Source organism: Strigops habroptila, chromosome 3 (assembly GCF_004027225.2).
Source record: "Strigops habroptila isolate Jane chromosome 3, bStrHab1.2.pri, whole genome shotgun sequence".
Taxonomy (NCBI): Eukaryota; Metazoa; Chordata; class Aves; order Psittaciformes; family Psittacidae; genus Strigops; species Strigops habroptila.
The window spans coordinates 34,708,181-34,729,715 of NC_044279.2; the positions used below are offsets into that span (position 1 = coordinate 34,708,181).

The window sequence follows — 21,535 nt, forward strand, 5'->3', positions numbered from 1 at the left end:
TGATCACAGTGTATATCTGATGATGACATATGAGTTATGTCAAAGTTAAATCTAATTCATTAGTCTTTTGAATGTACTTCATTATTATTCTCTTCTAAAAGGTAATGCCACTAAAATGCACACACCTAAACTTTCTCAATGTTTCTGTAACACAGAGGGGAAATTAAGTTTATGGTAAATTGTTTTAACAACAAAATTTTTCATTTGCAGACAACAGTTTTATATTAAAAGAAGACTTAATTATAAACCTTATTTTACTTTCTGTAACAGATAATAACTGTAGCCATTCAGACAAGGATATATCCTCTTGAGGTTTTTGTGGTGATCAGAACTCCATAGTGGGACTGCAGCATGGCGGCATAAAAGACTGCAAGACAATTAATTAAATAAATGTAATTCTCTTCTCTTTTACACCACTTATTCCATCTAGTCATCTAAAGTGGGAAATAAAAACAACCTCCTTCCTTTTTACAGATAAGGAAACTGAAGCATAATAAAGAGTCATACTACCCTTCCAACTGTGAGAATGTAAATGGAGAAGGAGGGATGGGAATAGAGTCTTTCTGTCTTTGGCTTTATCTGACCTCGCTTACATAAAGAAAAGCCTACTGTTGCTCTTGACCGGAAAGCAAAACCTGTAGCGAGCAGCTTTCTGTGTTCAATGTACTAAAAACGTAAAAGCTAAAAAAACCCAACCAACCAAAAATCCCCAAGCCTTGTTTTAAAACTAGGCTGAGGTTTTAAATTGCCAACTAGGCTTAGGTTTTAAATTGCCAAATAGATACAACGGATTTCCACTTTTAATACATTTTCCCAAGAAATTTGGTAAGATTGAACTTCGAATTAGCCTCACTAAAAAAATCAAGTACTCTAAACTCATCACATTTGCTATCTTTTTCTTCTTCAGATGTTTATGGTGTGCTCCTTTTTCTGGGATTTTAAATGGAGAGTAAGAAGCCATTTGGACGAGACCAGAATAGAAATGTAAATTATTTCCTTACCTGTAATTATATCTTCTCTATGAGGGTACCTGCTGCTCTGTTAGTGCAGTACTGATGTGTTTTCTGCCTTTGTCCCAAGCTTCAGTGATTCCTCTGGTGATTTTCCCCCACTTGCTTACCAGCTTCCACTGCTGGCATTTTGAGGTAGTGCACTCACATTTGGCTCCAGGAATACTGCCACAGCTGAGGGAATATAAGACAACTAAAAAACAAGTTAGAAAACAGCAGAGCAATATCCAGGCAGGAAAAAAAATGTTTAAAACCAATGAATCAGTTATCGACTTGGAACCCTTTGATCATTTTCCTCTCTCTTTGCATCCATTTAGAATCTCCACATGAAGAAAAGACTTTCTCAGGCTTGGAGAAATTTTAGCCAAAGTTGTGAGTGCTGACAGAGTAGTGGGTACCCATTCAGAGAATATAAAATTATTTTAAGGGAATTTAATTTTAACTTTCTCCAGTTTAAGTACCCATCACGCCAGCACTCTAATACAGATAAGAAACTGAAGAAAGCTGGCAGATTTGGAGGATTTCAGCAAAATCCCTGTCACACTCTCTCAAGTCTTAACAGAACTGGGAAAAGGAAGACTCAAGGGCTTTTCATGTAAAAGCTGTCATAGATGAACAATTAGAAGGATTTCTCATTGCCTAGGAAAAAATACATAAAGTCTGGATCACTAAGAAGCGGTCAAGATTATGGTTGCTGATTCCCAACTAACAGCTGTAGTCATCTTGATCCTCAGAGACGAAGAAGGGAAAAAAGCAACTAGTACTGTCAATTTCATAAGTAGATAAATTGAACACAAAACAGAGAGCATATCGACTTGCATTTAGATGATGAAATTTCACCGTCATTCTCTTGCATTTTTTACATGTAATGGTCACAAGCTCCTGTAGCATTCTTGAAAGAACATAGCATAACAAACTGGTGTTAACTCCAGAAAATCATGGCTCTGGTGTTTTGGCCTTGCATTTGCCATGAACTCATGATAAACTGATGCATGCTATTAGCATCATTCCTGAATGGATCATAAATGTCTTCTTGCTTGAGTATTATGGAAATTTCCAGGTGAAAGTTACAATTTCCTGTAACTCCTCTGGGGGAGGAGGAGTGGGGATTGTCTTCATACTGTTTTTGAACCTCAGAGTACACAGAAAAGATGTATCTTGTCAAAGGGGAAATGAAGTCTAGAAATCTAATGAAGAATGTGCTTTGGTATTCAGTTTAATTTGTCTTCCATAAAGAACCTGGCCAGTTGTCTTCATATCTTCATCTTCTCATTATCTTCTGACTAGCATGTGAACCAAGACAAGGTAAGTACGAATGAACTGGAGTAGCTAATCACAATTAGACACTGATATTCTAAAATCTCAAATAATGAAGGAAAGACCAAAAGGCTCTGAAGACGTTGTTAACTGTTACCTTCAAATTTCGGGAATGTAAGTACTAATGATTTGCTTTAAGGTCAAGAGAGAAAAAGGACTCTGGTAATTTCTTTAATAGCTCTCCAAAAGAAATTTGCTTTGCAAGTAATCACCTTCAAATCTGCCAAGTTGCATTCTAGGAGAAAGTCTCCTGTTCCTTTTTCATATTCTGAAAATATTGAACAATAATTATTAACAACTAGAATTAGAACAATGCCTTGAAGAGTATAAATTTACTATACTCTGGTTTTGCCAACTCTGGAGAGATGGCAAAGAGGCAGGACGGAGTGATCTCAGAATTTTAGAAGAAAAAGTACTCTGTGCATTTGCCTGCATTAGTAACAGCACAAGCAGAGGTAGTCTTTTGTTCTTCTTCTGGCAGAGACAAGTTCCTGAGCCACAAGGCTTAAATTAAAGATGAAGAATGAGCTGGTTGGCATCAGTAATATTTTCTGGCATTCTTGAACCTGAAGAGGCAAAGCAGGTTTGGACCTCTTAAAATATGCAGCTCCATTAAAATTCTCAGATCTTCTTTTGCTGCTGAGTTTGTAGATACATGTTGATAGACACAATCCATTGTTTCCTTGAGATCATATCCATCTTTACAAACTGGAGACACACTTGGGTTCACTTCTGATTTTAGAGGTCTTGCCAATATAATTCTACAGGTCACACCATACAAATACATCATGGTGAATTGTGTATTTTGTAGCTTTACCCAGAATCTCCACTTCAGAGCTCTGTGATATTTCTTACTGCAGATATGGAAGGGGATTAATGATAGTCATGACTGTAAGATCTGAGAAAGAATCATCTGTATATGCCAATAATGCAGCAGAAGAGAGCTCGAAGTCCATTTTATAGCAGATCTAAAGTTGGAGCCTTTTGCCATACAAAGCAGTAGTGTATTTCCTAAGATTAATTTGGTGTTCACCAAGGTGGAAGGAGTAAACGACAAGCTATGAAAAAAATTAACAACTTGGAAATTCTTATGGAAATTAATTTTATGCTGGTCCTTTTGATTTTTAATTTAGTCCTAGACATCAGTCTTCCATTTATTCTTGCCTGAAATACATTTTTTCTTCATTTTGAACAGTTCTCAGATAGGACAGGACTATCTTCATTAGTCTTACGGAGAAATAAGTAAGATTTACAACGATGCTCACTTTGCTCTGCAAGGGAATAATATCTAAGTAACCTCAGATATTTGAGAGTTGTTCATTCCTCCAACGGTGACTGTGCAAAATGCTCTGTATGACTAACTTTCTCTGCTTGATATTGATCATCATCCATTTCCTTCCTTCCCTGTTAGAGGGCAGAAAAGCAATGCTGTGACAGGATGGTAATTCTGAGGTTTTCTATAAACAGTCCTAATGAATAAGGAAATACTTCAAGAAAACTATGGGACTTTGGAGAATTGAAAGTACTACCTTTTGAAGAGTTGGGTTGCACTTTTCTGCATATGAGTTCTGCAACTAAGCAGTGATACACAGTTTGTGAAGCCTGTGCCAAATACTCAGGGAAAGAAGCAAGAGTTCTGCCTGCAGCTATTTAAGTAGTAGGTAATATAAGGTTTCGGAACACTCCAGTCCCTCTGAGCTGAAATGTACCATTTCTGACTTGCATAAACAATCCGAAGAAGCCCTTGCAGACTGCAAAGGAGGGTGAGACAAGGAAGAAGCACTAGTTTTAGAATCATGCCAGCATGCCAGCATGACTCACATGAAACTGGCATTTGAATATCATCTTCCTATATGGTAACTTGTGGGGTAGGTAGCAGAAGCTGACAGATTTTCTAGGAAAACTAAAACCCACTTCTAGATATTCAGAGCTCTTCTTGCACAGCTGTGAAAGGGCAAAGAGACTGGCAGAATGGAGCTGGAAATGAGAGTGGAAACATCTTTGATTTTTGGTTATCAGGTCTTTGCCACTTCATGGAGAAGTGGAGAAAACAAGTAATTTACATATAGCCTTCAAAACTCATTCTCATTTGCCATCACAGAGGCAGAAAATTATTCTTCAGGCATGAGGTCAATAGCTCAAATGTGCCAGCAAAGGACAAATTGGGGGGAAAAGAAAAGAAAGAAAAATAAATCACAAGTTGAGTCTTTTGGGACAAAGGCAGAAAACCTCTTGGCTGGTCTCATGGAGTGGAGGATTCCCACGTGGAAGAAAGTGATGCTTGCAAAAATCACTGATTAGTTAATTAATGACATGCAACCGAAATCCATTTGTATTTTCTTTAAACATTGCAGAACTATTTTTCTTTGATTTCAGAGTAATTCTGTTAATTTTCAGGTTCTGCAGAAGCTAAAATGGTGTTTTACAACGGATGCTAGCTGCAGTCTTACCTCAGGAAAAACTATTCCCTCATAAAAATGTATAAACCACATCATATATTACTAACACTCTGTGAGTATGATGAAGGGATTGCAAAATACTTCATTTCTCATGATTTGTACAGTGTGTCTACTCACAAAAAAAATAGAGTAACCCTTCGGAATAACTAGAGACAAGATTCAGTGTATTCACAAAGAGATGCAGCAAGGGAAAAAAAATAACAAAAAATTGCAAACCTTCTAGGCAAAAGCTGCTAATAAAAAAATAAAATACTATTCTGCTTTTAGAAATTTTCCTTCAAGTACTGCATTAACAGGCTCCTTCTTTTCAAAAGTGCTGTGCCTATGCATAGTACCTTTAACCCATTCTCTCTTTTTCTCCTGGTTTCAGCTGTAACAGTTATTTTTAATCCTTCCTAGTAGCTGCTGCAGTGCTGTGTTTTGGCTTTAGTCTGAGAACAATGCTGATAACACACCAGTGTTTTAGTTGTTGCTAAGTATTGCTTACCCTGATCAAGGACTTTTCAGTCTCATGCTCTGCCAGTGAGGAGGGGCATAAGAAGCTGCGAGGAAGCAGAGACAGGACACCTGAACCAAACTAGCCAAAGGGGTATTCCATACCACAGCATGTCACGCCCAGTATATAAATTGCAGGGAGTTACCCAGAAGAGACCAATTGCTTCTCGGGTTGGGCTGGATATCAGTCAGCAGGTGGTGAGCAATTGCATTGTGCATCACTTGTGTTTATTGGGTTTCTTTTTTCCTTTCCCCTTTTAGCTTTATATTCTGCCCCCTTGTTATTTCCCTTACCACTATTATTAGTAGTGGTAGTAGTAGTATACTGTACTTCAGTTACTAAACTGTTCTTATCTCAACCCAAGGGGTTTTACATTCTTTCGATTATCCTCCCCATCCTGCCTGGAGGGCAGAAGGAGGAGGTTGAGCAAATGACTGTGTGGTGCTGAGTTGCCAGCTGGGCTTAAACCACAACACTGCTGATGTTCCTCACTTTCAGTTCTTAATATCAGTATCCATAGGACTCAAAGTCAGAACAGAACCAAACAAAATCTGAGACTGAAGATGTCTTGGGTGTTCAATGTTTGGATTATCCTCACTTGCCCAACAAGTTTTGCTGGTGTTTTAGACTACGGCTTTGCTTATAACATTTCACATCACACTTACTCCTTCAATCCTTTTCACCATAACATGAGTTTGTGGCTATTTTTAAGTACATTCTTTGGGGAAAGGAATATTACTTGTCTATATTTCTGTGACCTACAAATGATCACCATCCAGCTATAGGTCTAAACTTTTGTCAAATGTAGATTTGCAACAGGAACCTTTTCATCGGACAGAACTAGGCTCACCAACTTCACATTAAATAAGTAAATTTGGCGTATAGTGGCTATTTTTAAGAAAATCAGCAAATCGCATAGCCATGAATACTGATGATTCCTTGTAACATGTGTTGGCTGGACTGCTAACATTTTTTAGTAAAATATCCAAGTGTCCCAGAAGATTAGAGTGTAGGTGTCTTACAAAAAATACAGAGCTTCAATATGAAAGAATTGTGATGCTAGATCAAAATAATAATTAATGACTAACATAAAAAGCTAACTTGACCTCAGAAAATGCCATCCTATTTCTATTACCAACTCATTTGCCCCCTGAAACTTGGTATGTGTTTTTAGGGAAATGCATACATAACACTTATGGCTATTTTAATGACAGACAGATACAGCAGTTTGTGAGTTAGCAATGAGAAAAATGCTGAGACAGCTGCAAATTTCTCCTAGTGAGAGATTAGCCAAAGGCATGGAAAGAGACGCCATAGCAACATAGAGGCTGTCACAAGTGCAATCACTCTTTTCCATGGGTACTATTTTGCTACAGTCTATGTACTTACTTATATTGCCATCACAGTCTTTTTATGCACCACAAGGTATTGCTAGTCACTGTATATATGTGTATTATTCCTATAAATCTTTATCTGAAATTAAGGTAGAAGGTGAGGAATCTATAGACAGAGGCTCTGAAGTGAGGCAGGGGAATAGAGCTGTTATATAGTGAGGTTGTTTCTTAATTTATTCATACGGCCCCTTAAATAATATTAGGAGAAGCACTTCTTATCATGATTTGCTATTGACACATCATTGCTTTATCCTGTAAGATTTCATGTCTCACAGCAAAAGGCAAATTCTTTCATGTGATGAAAGTTAGTAGCAGTTTTACAGTGAAAAAAATGCCATGTGAGAAATACATTGCCTTATTAGCACTGACTGACCACAACTACCATTAAGTCTGGCCTATTGTAGAATAATCTAGGTACAATAGGTTATATTGTATAATTATACAATGTCATAAATGTCATATTTATATGATGAATTTCTGCTTTTTTAAATTATGTATCATTGCTACTGCTGGTTTAAAAGCCTGGAGGAGGAAGAGGAATGAATATGTGAGTGAAGAGGCTACCGCAGTGGCAATATTTCTGTTCAACCTTGGCAGAAAAACCAGTAATACTTGTTCCATTTTTTTCCCCTCTGCTGATGCTTAAAGAGACCACACACCCATTGCTCATGCAGAGAAGCACAGATCAACAACTAATGTAGCTGCATTGCTTACACTGATGTCAGGCTTAGTTACAAGAAAAATGCCATTTTTTTCTCATATCCAGGGACACATTTTAGCTCTCTTGTATTATGTTGTCTTACTCAAGCAGTAGTTACGACAGCACTCGTACTAGTTGAGTCACCACTAATGCTGCCTCCCAATACTGAGAATCTCAGTAGCCCACTGCAAAGCATTACTATGTAAAGGTAGCTAACAGAGCTCATTCCTTGTACTGGAAAGGCTACGAACAGCGTATTTTATAAATCGAAACATAAATAAAATTATTGCCTCTCCTTTTAGCAGCTGTTATTAATTTAGAAACAATCCAGCATCTGCAAGTGAGAAAGAGTAGGTAGTGTAAAAATGTAAGCAGTATTTATAGATAGCAACAGAACTGCATTGATTCAGAGTAGTGGAATGCACACACTAAACGCCATTTGGCTCCATGTGCAGCCAGTTGGTGTGTTTGGATGGTATGCTTTCTCCTCTTCCAAAGATGTTACTCAATTTTGAGTTTCTTTTAAACTCTGGATGCCATAATGTAAAATTAGATTAAGTGGAATATTACAAATATCTGACTTCAGGCTTTTTCCAATATTGTTTTGGAATGTAGATAAACACTCTCAGTATGGATTTCTCTCCATCCTGACAATATTTCTGTTCTTTTCACACTAGTTGTCTATCTCTGGTATTGATTTGGAAAGCAAATTTGGATTTGGAATGTAGATAAATATACTCAATATGGATTTATTTCTGTCCTTGTAATATTTTTTTTATTACTATTATTTTTCCCCCAGTACTCAATTTCTAATATTGGTTTGGCATATAGTTACATAGTAATATATTAGATATTGATTTCTTTCTGTTCTGCGGTGTGCTTTTCCCCACATATTAAAACTAATAGCCAGTTTTCAGAGTGACAATCGCAGTTGCTTCTACCTCTCATAAAAGTGTGGGTGTTCAGCTATTCCAGAAGCTGGATGCTCATTTCCAAAAGATGACCTGTCAGAAAAAAAACCTTTCAATTGTTCATAGGAGAATGTTGTTCACTTTCACCTTCTAGAGATTTTCAGAGGTTAATAATCAATACCTGTTATGCATTACACCTGATGGTTTTGGTTCTTTTATATTATTAATATAAGTATTATTATTAGCATCATACCAACAAGTCAGTTCTAGAGGACATATACTGGCTGCCAATTTTTGCTGAATAATAGATACTGAACATGTTGCTTATCCTAGTATGATCCATACTATGGTGTATGTTGTCTTCATAGACTCATGAAGACTATGTTGTCTTCATAGCTCATAGCTGTGCATCTTAAGAACATGAATATTTTTGAAAATTCTCTTATATTGCATTTGATAGTCACCACAATCCAAAGCTTCAGAAACTGACAAAGAATGAAGGTGCTTTTTTGCTCTTCTTTCCACTGAAGACCACATTGTAGAGAGCATCTTCCTATTCAACATTCTATCCAAACCAGCATCTTCCTATTTAACATTAACTTCCTCAATGTTAGGCGCTAAGCTAATCATCATAGTTTTCTTTTAGAGTTATGAGGGAGACATAAGCACCTCCAGAAGATAATTAATCTGATTTATTTTAGGACAAAATGAATAGCCATCTGAAATAGAACAATTGTCTCCAATACTAAAAAGATACCCTAGAGCTCAGGCTACTCACCTCACTCTAGAAGAGTTTGAACCCCTGCAAAGTCCAGTAAATTCCACTCCACATATTGAAAATAGTACTTCATGTTAAACTGCCCCATTCCACGAGTAGTTCTACTAAGTCAAACTAAAAGCTTAAGGACAGGGTACTATTTCATTACTGCAGTGGTTCAAAGCTGCACCAGGGAAGGTTTAGATTAGACATTACGAAGCACCTCCTTACCAAGAGGGTTGTCAAACACTGGAACAGGCTTCCTAGAAAGGTGGTCAATGCCCCAAGCCTGACAGTGTTTAAGAGGCATTTGGACAATGCCCTTGTTAACATGCTTTGACTTGGTCAGCCCTGAACTGGTCAGGCAACTGAACTAGATACTTGTGGTAGGTCCTTTTCAACTGAAATGGTCTGTTCTGTCCTATTCTACTCTATTCTATTTCACATGAAAAATATCAATGCATCCTTCTCTACATGTTCACAAAATATCAGCTGAGGGACACTTCCCCACTCCAGTGTGCACTTTTTCAGCCATGTCACAGCTCCAGGATCTCAAGATGAGACCCAGGATGCACCACTTTACTTGTGTTCCTATAATTCAGTTTCTATAGAAAAGACACAAGTTTATGGGCTGCCCAGGAGCCATGACACACTCCAAGCTAGTCCCAGGATGGATGCCTGGGGGACAGGGATCTCCGGAGACACTGCAGTATGCACTTTCATGCAGGTCACATGCAGCTTCTGGCGCTCTTATTCAAAGACAGCCTCTATTACAAGTAAAGCCTGGCATCTGTATCTGGCCTTGAAAAACCCCTATCCAGAGACCTCCTGCATGGAATATGCACCATAACTGAGAGAAATATGAAATTCTTTCTCCTCAGCTCTTATCTGACTGCAAAATGTTGTCTTCTAGTCTTTGTAAAGGGCTCCTTTGTTTAGTACAAAGGCTTAGCATTTTTTTAATGTCATTGTCAATTTTATATGTAATGCTGCTATATTTTGTAGTTTTCAGGTGCTGGGGAAATTCCTCTGGTTTAAACAGACATTTTCCTTATTTTGCAAAAAGGAAAGGAAACACAGCTAAGACTACTTTTTCAATGTAAACAATTATATTAGAAAAAGGCTGTGAGAAGAAAAGATATTTTCAAAGTTAAAAAAATAATAATTCTTTGTATTTTCCCCTTTTTTTAAACATTTTTGTCATCATTTAAATAGGGCATCATGATCAAATTTTTATGTTTATCAAAATACTGCTGCCAACCATATAGAAAAATATTCGATTGCTTCCCCTCACAGCTTCTCAGTCTGGAGAGGAATGCCACAATGTGCCTGGTAAATCTCACCTATGCACATAATCATCTCATAATTCTCCTAATGTGTTCCTGAACATCCTCTTTTGCTGTGGTATAATGCTCAGGAACACAAACATGCATTTCTGTCCATGCAGTAAAAAAATTTCTGTTTTAGTTAAATTATCATTGTCTTTTTTTTCCTACCCTCTCCTGCAGGCCACATAGACTAAAAATAGTCAATTCTAAACCAGCACAAGTTAACTCAGTACTTGGCTTATTCACACTTAACCTCCCATATTTATTCCTTTTCCATGGTAACTCCTAATGTCAGCCCTCTCCCACTAATATGCAGACAGATTAGGAAAAACAGTTTAATCTTTCCATAATACTTGGTTTTGCATTCTGATGGTAAATAATTTCCACCTGAGTTTTCTTAACATTTGAATTCTGAGTACCATAACATTCATGCTATTTCTAATTTATTATTCATGTATTACCTCATTAGATCCCCATATCTGAACAAAGTGCAAAACATCAAGCAGACCACATTTTTAAAAATCAATTTGTTTTCTCTCCTTATTCACTTGGCCTTTTTGCTTAGTGACTGATACCACAGGTATTAAGAATTTGGCATCATCATTTTTTACAATAGTGTAGTTAAATATGCTAACAGAGGTGGACAAGCAAAATACCTCCTACCTCCACTGGTTTTATCTCTAACATAATGCTTAACTAATAACAGCTCGAGATGTGGAAACGTAGGTGCTGCTTTTGAACTTGGTATCCTGTAGAAGACAGGATAGTACTTCAGCAGTTAATTGGGTTACTTTTTCTAAACATGAAGGATGCCAACTTACAGAAAATGCTTGGACGTGAATATAGACTTTCTTAGACCTTTCAGGAAATTCTTTGCAAGGCTCTTCTGCAATATACTTACGTCCCCCAAGATGTTCAGTTCCCTTTGTGGTCTTTATGCTTTTACATTATACATGATAATCACATATGGGTTATTTCATTTGACAATTAGACACTTATTATTCATTACTTCTTAACACTGACTCTCAATGCAGTTCTTTTTATTTTTCTCAAAAAAGTGGTTTTGAAACCACAGAGCACTTTAGAGTTTTTCCTTTTGTTTATATAGACTTTGGGGAGCAGAAAGAGGAGCTACAAAAATATTGTAGTTACTACATGTTAGGGAAGAGTACTTGCTTTTTGATAATATGCTATTCTCTTAACACAAAGAAGCACTCACATTTCCAAAAGCAATCTATATTTTTCTGGACATCAGAATTAAGACTATTAATATCTGGAGAAACATCTGGAAAGACAGAGACCTTCATTCACCTGCCACCTGGTTTCAATAGCTTAGACCAATTTTCGGTCAGAAATTTGAATTCCAGTTTGCTATTGTCTCAAAACAGCTTTGCAGCTGTGTGGGAAATGAACTAAGAAAGGCACGACATACAGTATGTGGATGAACTAGAAGGCAGGACAAATACTGGGGGGTTTAAGAGTATTAGTTTTCTCCTTTTAGTGGTGGTAGGTCTGCAAGCAGGTTATGGTAGCCATTGTACTGAATCAGTGCGTATGATGGCCAATACAAAAAAGGTCTGGCTTTTTCATAACATCACTCCTGAAGATGCATGAAATGAGTCCTGAGGATTGTTGTCATTCATGGCAACATCAACTGATATTTGGACAAGAAAAGTCCAACTCCTGAAAAAAGCCAGGCCAGTCTGCAACAGAAGCATAAGCCCTTGAGAACAAGGGCCTTGGGTTTCTTTAGATTGCTCACATCCTCACAGCAAACAGAACTTCGTAACCTTGACCAATGCACAAGAAACTATCTTCTGAGAAAATGTTAGGAAGAAATCTCCTCAAGGTGATTCTAACTGATATTTCCCCCTTTTGTGGCCTCTTTTTTCCTATGCAAATGTAATCCAGACCCACATCTTCACTTACTGCTTGTCAAATACCCACAATATGTATAAAATGGTATGCATTCTTTAACAGTAATAGTGCCATGTAATACTAGCCAGGAAAAATTTCAAAGCACACACTTTTTTTTTCTATTTCTATTCCTATTTTTAAGTTCTATCTAGTTCTTTTTGTTTATATGATACATGCGCACACATTTTACATGCATATAATCAGATTTGCATTGGCATGTACAAAGTTAAGTGTGGGCAGCACTCAAGCAAGGTTAGCTTCAGAAGAAACGTATCTGAGAAAGGATTCAGGAGTGGAATTGTATATCAAACATTCAGGAATTATCCTTCCTTCAAAGAATGTCAAAATGCTTTAAAGACTTATACATACAGAAAATGAGACATGTAGAGCTCTCTGTGGAACGGAAGGAATATAATTTACCCCGCACACGCTACATTTCACTACAACCAAAGTGTACCAGAAATTTAGTGCCTATGCAAGGAAGATTGCAATAAAATGACAGGGAGACACAAACACCTGCATACAGTAAATACCACACTAGCCAATTACGGCCTGACAATGCAGACAATTACTAAATACTGAAAAGCAAAGCCAATCATCAGTATGTATGATGGGGTGTAGGTGTTCATGCTTACACACACACATGTGTCTTCAGAGTGCATTTTAATCTGTTTCATGTTGATGAAGAACTGTGCTGACTCTACAGAGATACAACACTGTAGTTTTAGGAAGTTTGAGTGCTTAATGCTTATCTGAAGAATTTGTTATTCTCCTGTTTCTCTTAGCCACTAAAAAGCAGAGATGACAGCACTTTAATTTTGTTTTCAGGCATTGTATATGATGAATGTTATATGTATTTCTGTTAATGTAGTTTTGAACCAATAATATAAAAAGTGTCAAATGGAGAAAAGGAACTCTCAAAATTTTTTAGTAAATCCCAGTCATACAAGACAGAAAGAACCAGATTGTACTGTAGTGATGCACTCAATACTTACCATACTCAGCAGCTTCTATGTAGAAACATGGTAAATCCATGTTACTGATAAAAATACGCTTGTTTGTTTGCTATTCTGTGAATGAAGAGCTTAGCAAGGTGTATAGACTTTGTACAACTGGTTTCAAAGATAAATACATATCATATTATAACACATTTGATCATTACTGGTAGTTGAAGAAGGAGTCAACTCTACTATCTCCTCTGCTTACCTGAGAAAGTCTGGCACACTGCTTACCATGTTCAAGCAATTGCAAAGTAGGCTGAGAAAAGCGTGCAGGACCAGGAAGTCCAATCCCAGTATGACTCTTCCCACACTACTTTAGTCTTCTCAACTCATGTCTTCTATGTGCACCAAATTTCCTGTGCACTTTTTTTTTAAACTTGTTGGTAACATGTCAGGTTGGTATCATACCTACCCTAGTTGTTTTCACTTTATTCCCAGAGGAACAGCTCCATCCCTTACGATCTGGAAGAACTTTACATTCCTCCCCTTCAAGACATGGTTGCATGTGGCACCACCACTTCTGCTCCACTATTGAAGCTACAAGAAAGGAAAACAAACACATTTGCATGTTGCTGAAATGAACGTTTTAATGTCATTGTGTTGCAACATTTATTTTCCAGGAAAACGTTAGAAATATATTGACTAACAGCTAGTTTGTGATTTTCAGCCAGGTCAGAATCTTCATAAGAAATGAGGTCTCAATTTGCACAAAGTGCTATGTGCTTTCAAGTCATTCTCTTTACTATGTTTTTCTTCCTAATTTACTGCAGTTCAGGAACTAATTTCAAAGCATTCCTTTTCAGTACTCATTTTTATTTGTTCAGACAGATTCAAAGTTTGAAGTACAATCTCTTCTTTTGAGTTACTGTATTTTGCCTGATCTGCTATATAGTCTAGCATAGCCTTATTAAAATTATTCCCTAATGATGACATATTTACAGCTTCTCTGACAGCCAACAACACATCAACAGTAAAGATATCATGTAATGAGTGAATCCATCCTGCTGAAAAATCAGCTAGTATTTTCCTAAGTAAAACATATGAGCCTATACCAGATTTGTTAAGTAAAACATTAATATTGCACTGCGAATATGAAAAATAGTGTTGGTCTAAAAAGACTAAAAACCATCCAGAACTGTATTCTGTTTATTTGTTTGTTCCTGTATAATAAAAATAAATATATAAATAGAATGTAGACTGCAACACATGAAAATTATATGCTCATATAGATTTGCATAAACACTTTTAATTAAGTGAATTTCATACAGCTCCTAGGGCACTCAGTTAGATCAAATTTAGCTTCTCAAGAGGTCTCTTTCACTGGCATCTAATAATTTTGCTTAGCATTTCTACAGAGTAATAGCAACTAATTCATTTTTCCCATCTTCTTCTCATTCACCTTGGGCATGCCCTTCAAAATGCAGCAGCTTTCCTACTCTTATTTTAAATAGTTAATTGCAATGGAGTGGTTCTCACTGATGAAATTAAGCCAGCAAAACCCCCTAGGAACACACAGCGAAAGGGAGCAATAGAAATAGTCGCACCATCAACACAAGAAGGAGCTGCCCGGGTGGTACCTGCTACCTGCCCAGGGAAGCAGGAGCACTTCACCGTCTGTGATCTTTCTTCTATCTTGTTCTTATTGCAACATCTGTGGAGTGCCACCACTTCACAGGTCCCAGTTTTAACATGGTGAGCTGTGAAAATAAGAAGATGAGCAATTTGACAATATTGTGAGATAGCATCATACTACCTCATTAAACTTGGCTCTGTAAGGCAATCTGCCATGCATGAAACTAGAATTAAAATGGTACTAACACTAGAATGTGAAGTTGATTTCTTTTCCAAATGTAGTATAACTATCTCATGCAGAAAACACTGGCTAGAGAAAAACAGTTGGAGAAGGCTTCATATGGGACAGTTCCAGTGAAGCAGGAAGCAGAAACATAAAACTAACCTAGAAACTATATTAATTTCTGGACTCCCATAAACAGCTGTATAGCTCTACCAAGATTTTTTTCACCCCAAGGGAGAAACTTTGAAATGGAAGTGTTTCAGTGTTAAAACATCCATGCATGCACATTTTTTCAGAATCTGTGTCTCCAGACTTCATGTCCAGGGCAGATGCAGTTTTTGATATGATATCCCAAAACCTTCCTACAGATGAAAAGAGAAGAACTGGCAGGATACAGCCCTCAAAACAAAACCCAGAAATAAAATCGAAGGAGTCACATTTGATTTTTGCCTGGCTCTGCAAAGGAAGTCTGGGAACATGGGGTACCAAGTTTCTCAAACACAGGAGGCAGCAGGACAATCTTCATTATCCCATATCCAGTAACCATCACCCTCACCCATGCTGCTCTAACTGATCACCAGGATCATGCTACTGGAGCCCTATGAGAAGAACAACTTGTTAAGAGGGGAGCTTACCAAACTACACTTCCTGTTTCAGCATCCAGTTACCAAAAGATCTGGAGTTCAGAAAAAGTAATTTTAACTAAACTTTCAGCGGTTACTGATACCAGATCAGATATTTCTGGGGATAGTTCATTTCCATCAGAAAGAATCATAGAATTACAGAATCACAGAATAGTTTGGGTTGGCAAGGACCTTCGAAGGACATCTAGTCCAACCCCCATGCAGTGAGCAGGGACATCTTCAGCTAGAGCGGGTTGATCAGAACCACATCCAGCCTGGCCTTGAATGTCTCCAGGGTGGTGCATCCACCACCGCTCTGGGCAACCTGTGCCAGTGTTTTACCACCCTCATTGTAAAGAATTTTTCCCTCACGTCCAGCGTGAATCTCCCCTCTCCTAGTTTATAACCATTACCCCTCATCCTATCACAACAGACCCTGCTAAAAAGTCTCTCCCCATCTTTCTTATAGGCCCCTTTTAAGAACTGAAAGAAATCTGAACTTTTAGCTGGTGTTGACTTACAACTTGATAGGGAGGAATATCAATTATGCAAAGCATTACATGTTTTAAGAGTACCCTTTTGTTCTTGACTTCTGCTGCTGTTAAATTTTTTGTAAGCTTTATGCAAAGCCTATGTAATGAATGCTTCAGATAGATACCTTTTATATTCCAAATGGCAAACAATAAACAGGAGCATCCATGAGAAAGCTGTACTAACAGGCTTTCAGGCAAACACTGATCTCTGATTGCACTCAGTTACTATTGCACAATACTATTGCAGAAGTTCCCATAAAGCCTGAAGAAGGAAAACAAACTTGATATAGGCTATGGACCCCATGAATGTGCCTAGAGGCAAAAGCCACTGGCAGCAGCAAGTTCTTCATCAGCAAAGCATAAACTACTAAACATTTCATTCAGGCAATTTTCAGTAGAAAAAAGTCCACTGAACAGTCTGTGATCTTTGTGATCATTCACTGCATCGTACTATGTTAGGTTAGATTATACTCCACCATATCATGCAGCACTACAGAAGAAATGATATAACACAATGTGAACAATTAACCCATGATCCATCATACTGTGATATGCTGAAATGTCACATAAAAATCAGAAATCTAGGAGGAATTTCTTTTTTTCTTTTTTGCATAAAATTGCTTTTCTTTGTTTTTTAACTATTTATCATTTCTAATTCAATAGAGGATGAGGAAAGCAATTCACACTACCTGCCTGTACTTTGTAATCTCTGATATTTTCATACCTTTGATGATGAGCAAATATTTTTACACCTACTAGTACAGTCTGCTGTAAAAATTACTTTTAATTATCTTCCAAACAATTTCAGTGGTATATATACCAATAAAACAACTTAAACAAATATATTATTTTTTCTCACTAAAACAGTTGCAAGATTGGGATCTTTTTGTGAATATGGCAAAAAATATTCTAGGATATATTTTGAATGTATAATATATAGTAGAACAAACATATGCTGCTTTTCACATCATATGTAATATCACATCGATTTTTATTTTGATAGGCAATTACATCTCTTATACCTACACAGGCTAACAGAAATTCACTAATATGTATTATATGAAGGGTACATAAAAAACCCAGACACTGAATCTACAAAAGAAAGTAAATTTAGTGGTAGTAGGTGAACTTCGTCCTACGTCCTTAAAACTACATTAGTTTTCAGTCCTTATTTGTATTCTGATGTGTATCACTGATCCTGAAATTTTGTCTCCTCACTTTCTTGTCAAATAGCTTTACACTGCTCTACCAGGTCTACAGAAATGTCATAACATGCCTGCTAAGAGTAAATAAAGTACAATGTGCACCTAGAGTTATCTGGAATGGAAACCAGTGAAAAAAGCTGTTGCAAAATTCTGTGAGGGAAAAGTTCACACTGAAACAAAACTTTGGAAAGAATTGCTTTGTAGTAATTAGGGAGATAATATCAGGCATTTTAAGACTTCTACGGAAAAAGAGTGAAATTAAATTAAACAAACAGTCACATTCATGTGCTACACAGAAAAGGATTTCAAAGGGTGAAAAGGTGAAAAATGGTAAAGAATGAAAAAATAATCACATAATATTGATAGTATTTGGGGAATCTTTAATAAAGCTGCTTTGAAATTTTTGAGGTATAAAACTAAAACAGCCTAGAAAAGTACACAAAGATATTTCAAGCATTGAAAATCTAGGCCAACCATCCTCTAGTTTCTATTTACCATCTAGAGTATGCAAAGAATATTCCTTGAGAGGAAATGTAGGGATTTCAGCTCCTTATGCTATCAAATAATTAAGTTCCAGTGCAGTAAGTACAGTATCTGTCACATTCATGTGAAATGAAAGCCTCTATACAGTAGATAAAGGATTTCCCACAACCTAATACAAATTAACCTCATTAAACCACTGAACCATTTCGTGAAAGAAGGATGGTACATTAGGAGATTCACATTTTGGTTTTGTTTCTTTTTCTCCTAGTACAGACTTCAAAGTATGCTGCTTGCTTTGCAGAAAATGTTTGAGGAACTAAATGTCACTTCTGGAATTCTACAGAAATTCATTATTCAAAATCACTGCAAACACCCAGTCCTGAAAGCTCTGCTACTGCAAGTAATCCTTCTTGAAATCAATGTGAAGGACTGAAGAAATAGACTCAGAGATATCTATGTGTACAGATTGTGAAGTTTTCCTGATGATTATGCGTAACGTAACATATGTATATATTATGTTCCAGAAGATGTAACACTGTATTATGAGTGCATAACTAGGAAAACAGTCATAACCGTATTTCACCCATTAACAGCATATCCTGTAATTAACCTGCCACTTTCATAGCATTTTTCATGTAGCAAAATCATCAATAGCTATCTCATAAATCAGTATGATAGTGGTACAGCAAAAACTTAAATGTTCATAATCATGATCCTGGGAAAAAAATAAAGCTAAGTAATTACTATTTTTTATTCTACATAAAATTGAATGCACTTAAAGATTATGTTTAAACATACACAGCAAAGACCTTTAAACATATATAAATGCTACCTGTTCTTGTCCCTTCCTGGCTATTTTATTTATTTGTTTTTCTTCAGATGAATGACATTTCAGTCATATTTTCATGGTGCATCTGGCACTAAGTTATGCACAAACCTAGCATTAAATCAAGGAAAGTCTTCTGAATTCCATTGTTTGTTATCATTGCTATTCCCTAGCCCCACCACTGAAACACTGGTATTCAGTTCTGATACCCATCTTCTCAGCCATTTGAATCTTTTATTTCTTGTAAGTTGCACAGGTCATGCATCAACACATACGCTGGCCATTAACGAAGAGGAAGAAATCATGTTGTCATGGTCTAGATTGCAGTAGCTACATACAAACAGCGAAAAAAACCCAACCAAACAAACGTCAAGAAGGCTCTATGATATGCTCTCTGCAAAGACACTAGCACAACTGGGTGATACAGCTAAACCCATCTAATGACTAACATCTACTGGAAAAAAAAGAAGATCCCTTTTCCCACACTCCTTCATCCCTTGCTTACATGAACACTCTCATTTGATGGTGACAACAGTAAACCAGGGATATGGACTGGCAGAATAATATGCCTTTTTTTTTTTTTTCTTTTTTTTGGTGGGGTTAGTTCTCTGCAGGATTAGCTTCACAACTGGGTGTAGAGACTAGTGAGAAGCAGTTTCAGCCATAGGGAAGCAACAGGAGTGGGCAGCCTCTCTGTAGATACATGATTACTACTGTGGAAAACAACTCGTATATTGGCTTACAGGCACTGCATCTCTGCACTCTTATCTGAAATAAATGTATTTCATTCTCTTGTAGATAATTCTTCCGAGATCAGAGAGACTATGTAAAGTGTGCAAAGCTTTGTTTGATTGTGTCTGTGTGGGTTTTAAAGCTTTTCACAAAAACAAAGCTTTAGTTGAAACAAGAAGCAACAGATCAGCAATAAGGAGAGGAACAGCAATTACTCTTAGCCATGAGTTTCAATCCATATTACACCTAATATTATACAAACTTTTGCCTTTTTGTCATCTTGGGTATAATTCGAAGATATCCCATATGAAATACTATAGTAACCCAGTCTTTCAAAGTAGACACATAAGTAGTCTTTATTCATGTAAACCATATCCACACGAGCAACTGCATTAAGGACTATAACGGAATTACTATTTTAATAACTATCTATCTGCAAGGAAAAACAAACAATATTTCAGCAGATTATCAACCTGCTTCATCTGTTTCCCTGAGTAATCTGTCACTCTTCTATACCACAGTATTCAAACAAGTGTGTAAACAGAGCTTATTGCTATCAGAAAAATAAATAAAATTAGTGGTTATAATGTAACATTTTCCAGATTAGGCTCTAAATCACTGTCCTATTCTTAAGTGACCAGGAAAAAAGCGGGTTTTCTTGTTCACATACTCTATTTGCTTTGTTCATTCTGATTGACATGGAAAAGAATGTAGGTTATATTTCTGCTACACTTCAGCAATTTCAATATGTCACATCAGTCTCAGTGTGTCACTGTATATAGGAAGGATAGAAATAAACTTGCAAAATTTCTCACACACAAGAACACACACATACAGTATTGTTGCATTTTTCAATAGTTCAATAAGAGTAGCTACCACATCTAAATAATCAAAAGCTAATACAACCACAGATAAACCAGGATTTCCATGTGTTTTCTGTTTAAACTTCAGACAAAGATATATAAAAAGAAACACACTGTACAGTCCCTTCATTCAATTAATTCAATTTTTTTTTAATATACTCTGTTATATCCATCTAACAGCTGGTAAGGAAAAACTTGAATTTAGTTTATTCATATTCTATCTGCAGTTGGGCTGATATTGCTGCAACTGTATATCTAAGAACATAAGCAATGTGAAGCTTTTTGTTAAACATAAAACCTTTGATTCTACCAGTCATTACAGTAATTGGGGAAAAAGCAGACAAGATTTTGGGAACACGAGCTTCAGTTTGCTTGTATGAACACAAACCAAAGCACATCTTCATTTCAGCTCCATGGGCCAGAAGGAGAACTGGCAGCAGAGACATGAGGGAAAGCAGAGGCATCTCCTGTAACAGTTACAATTATTACCTCTGGCATGCACCAAGTCACTGACTCCCAAAGAAGCACTGGTGGACACACATTGAGAGGAATTCTACTGAACATGACATTTAAAGATCAGATTCAAATCCCTTTGAAATCAGGTGGTTGGTTTGATCAGTGGTTTTGGATCACAACTTCAATGATAAAATGAAATTCTTTATTTTCAACAAAGGTGACATCTGGGTTTGCAACTGAGATATTTATTCTGATGATTGCATACGTAGCACCTATTACGGTGATTAAGCAAATGATGATATATAGTCTAGATATATGACTGAAAAGCATGATGAATTAAGATTCTTAAATCATGTTTTAAACCATCATAACAGCTGTCGTGGTTTTCATCGAAGAGTCCATTTACTAAAAGTTCAGTATTCAAGCAGTGCAACTATTTTTGAAATCTAGTCAAATTTGGTTACACTTTGAACCTAAAAGTATGAATCCTCAGAGGGGGAGGTAAAAAAACTGTCTCCACATTTTCTTAACTTTATTTTAATACAACATCTTTTATGGCTATGACAAACCAGGGATTTTTAAAACTGTAAAAATTTTCAAAACAAAGCAAAATTTACTTTATTTGGAAAAAAACCTTACCTAGGTTTGTTTTTTGGTTTTTTTGTGGGGTTTTTGTGTTTTGTTGGGGTTTTTTTGTTTGGCCAGTGAACTGAAAAATCAATTGCAGAC

General features: G+C 36.6%; 1 protein-coding gene across 10 annotated transcripts in view; it reads right to left on the minus strand.

Moving 5' to 3' along the window:
• Positions 1–21,535, minus strand: part of TAFA2 (TAFA chemokine like family member 2) — a 190,685-nt gene that overhangs the window by 10,717 nt on the left and 158,433 nt on the right. For 4 of the 10 annotated variants that reach the window (XR_003990606.1, XR_003990605.1, XM_030479860.1 and 1 more), the window contains 2 exons: positions 14,835–14,987; positions 13,703–13,827 (listed from right to left, as the gene is read on the minus strand). Coding sequence is in view for 2 of the 10 variants with exons in the window: in XM_030479860.1 (XP_030335720.1) it covers positions 13,703–13,827; positions 14,835–14,987 (278 nt within the window). In the remaining 8 variants the exon portion in view is untranslated. The other 6 variants (XR_003990604.1, XR_003990602.1, XR_003990603.1 and 3 more) reach the window with 5 other exon arrangements.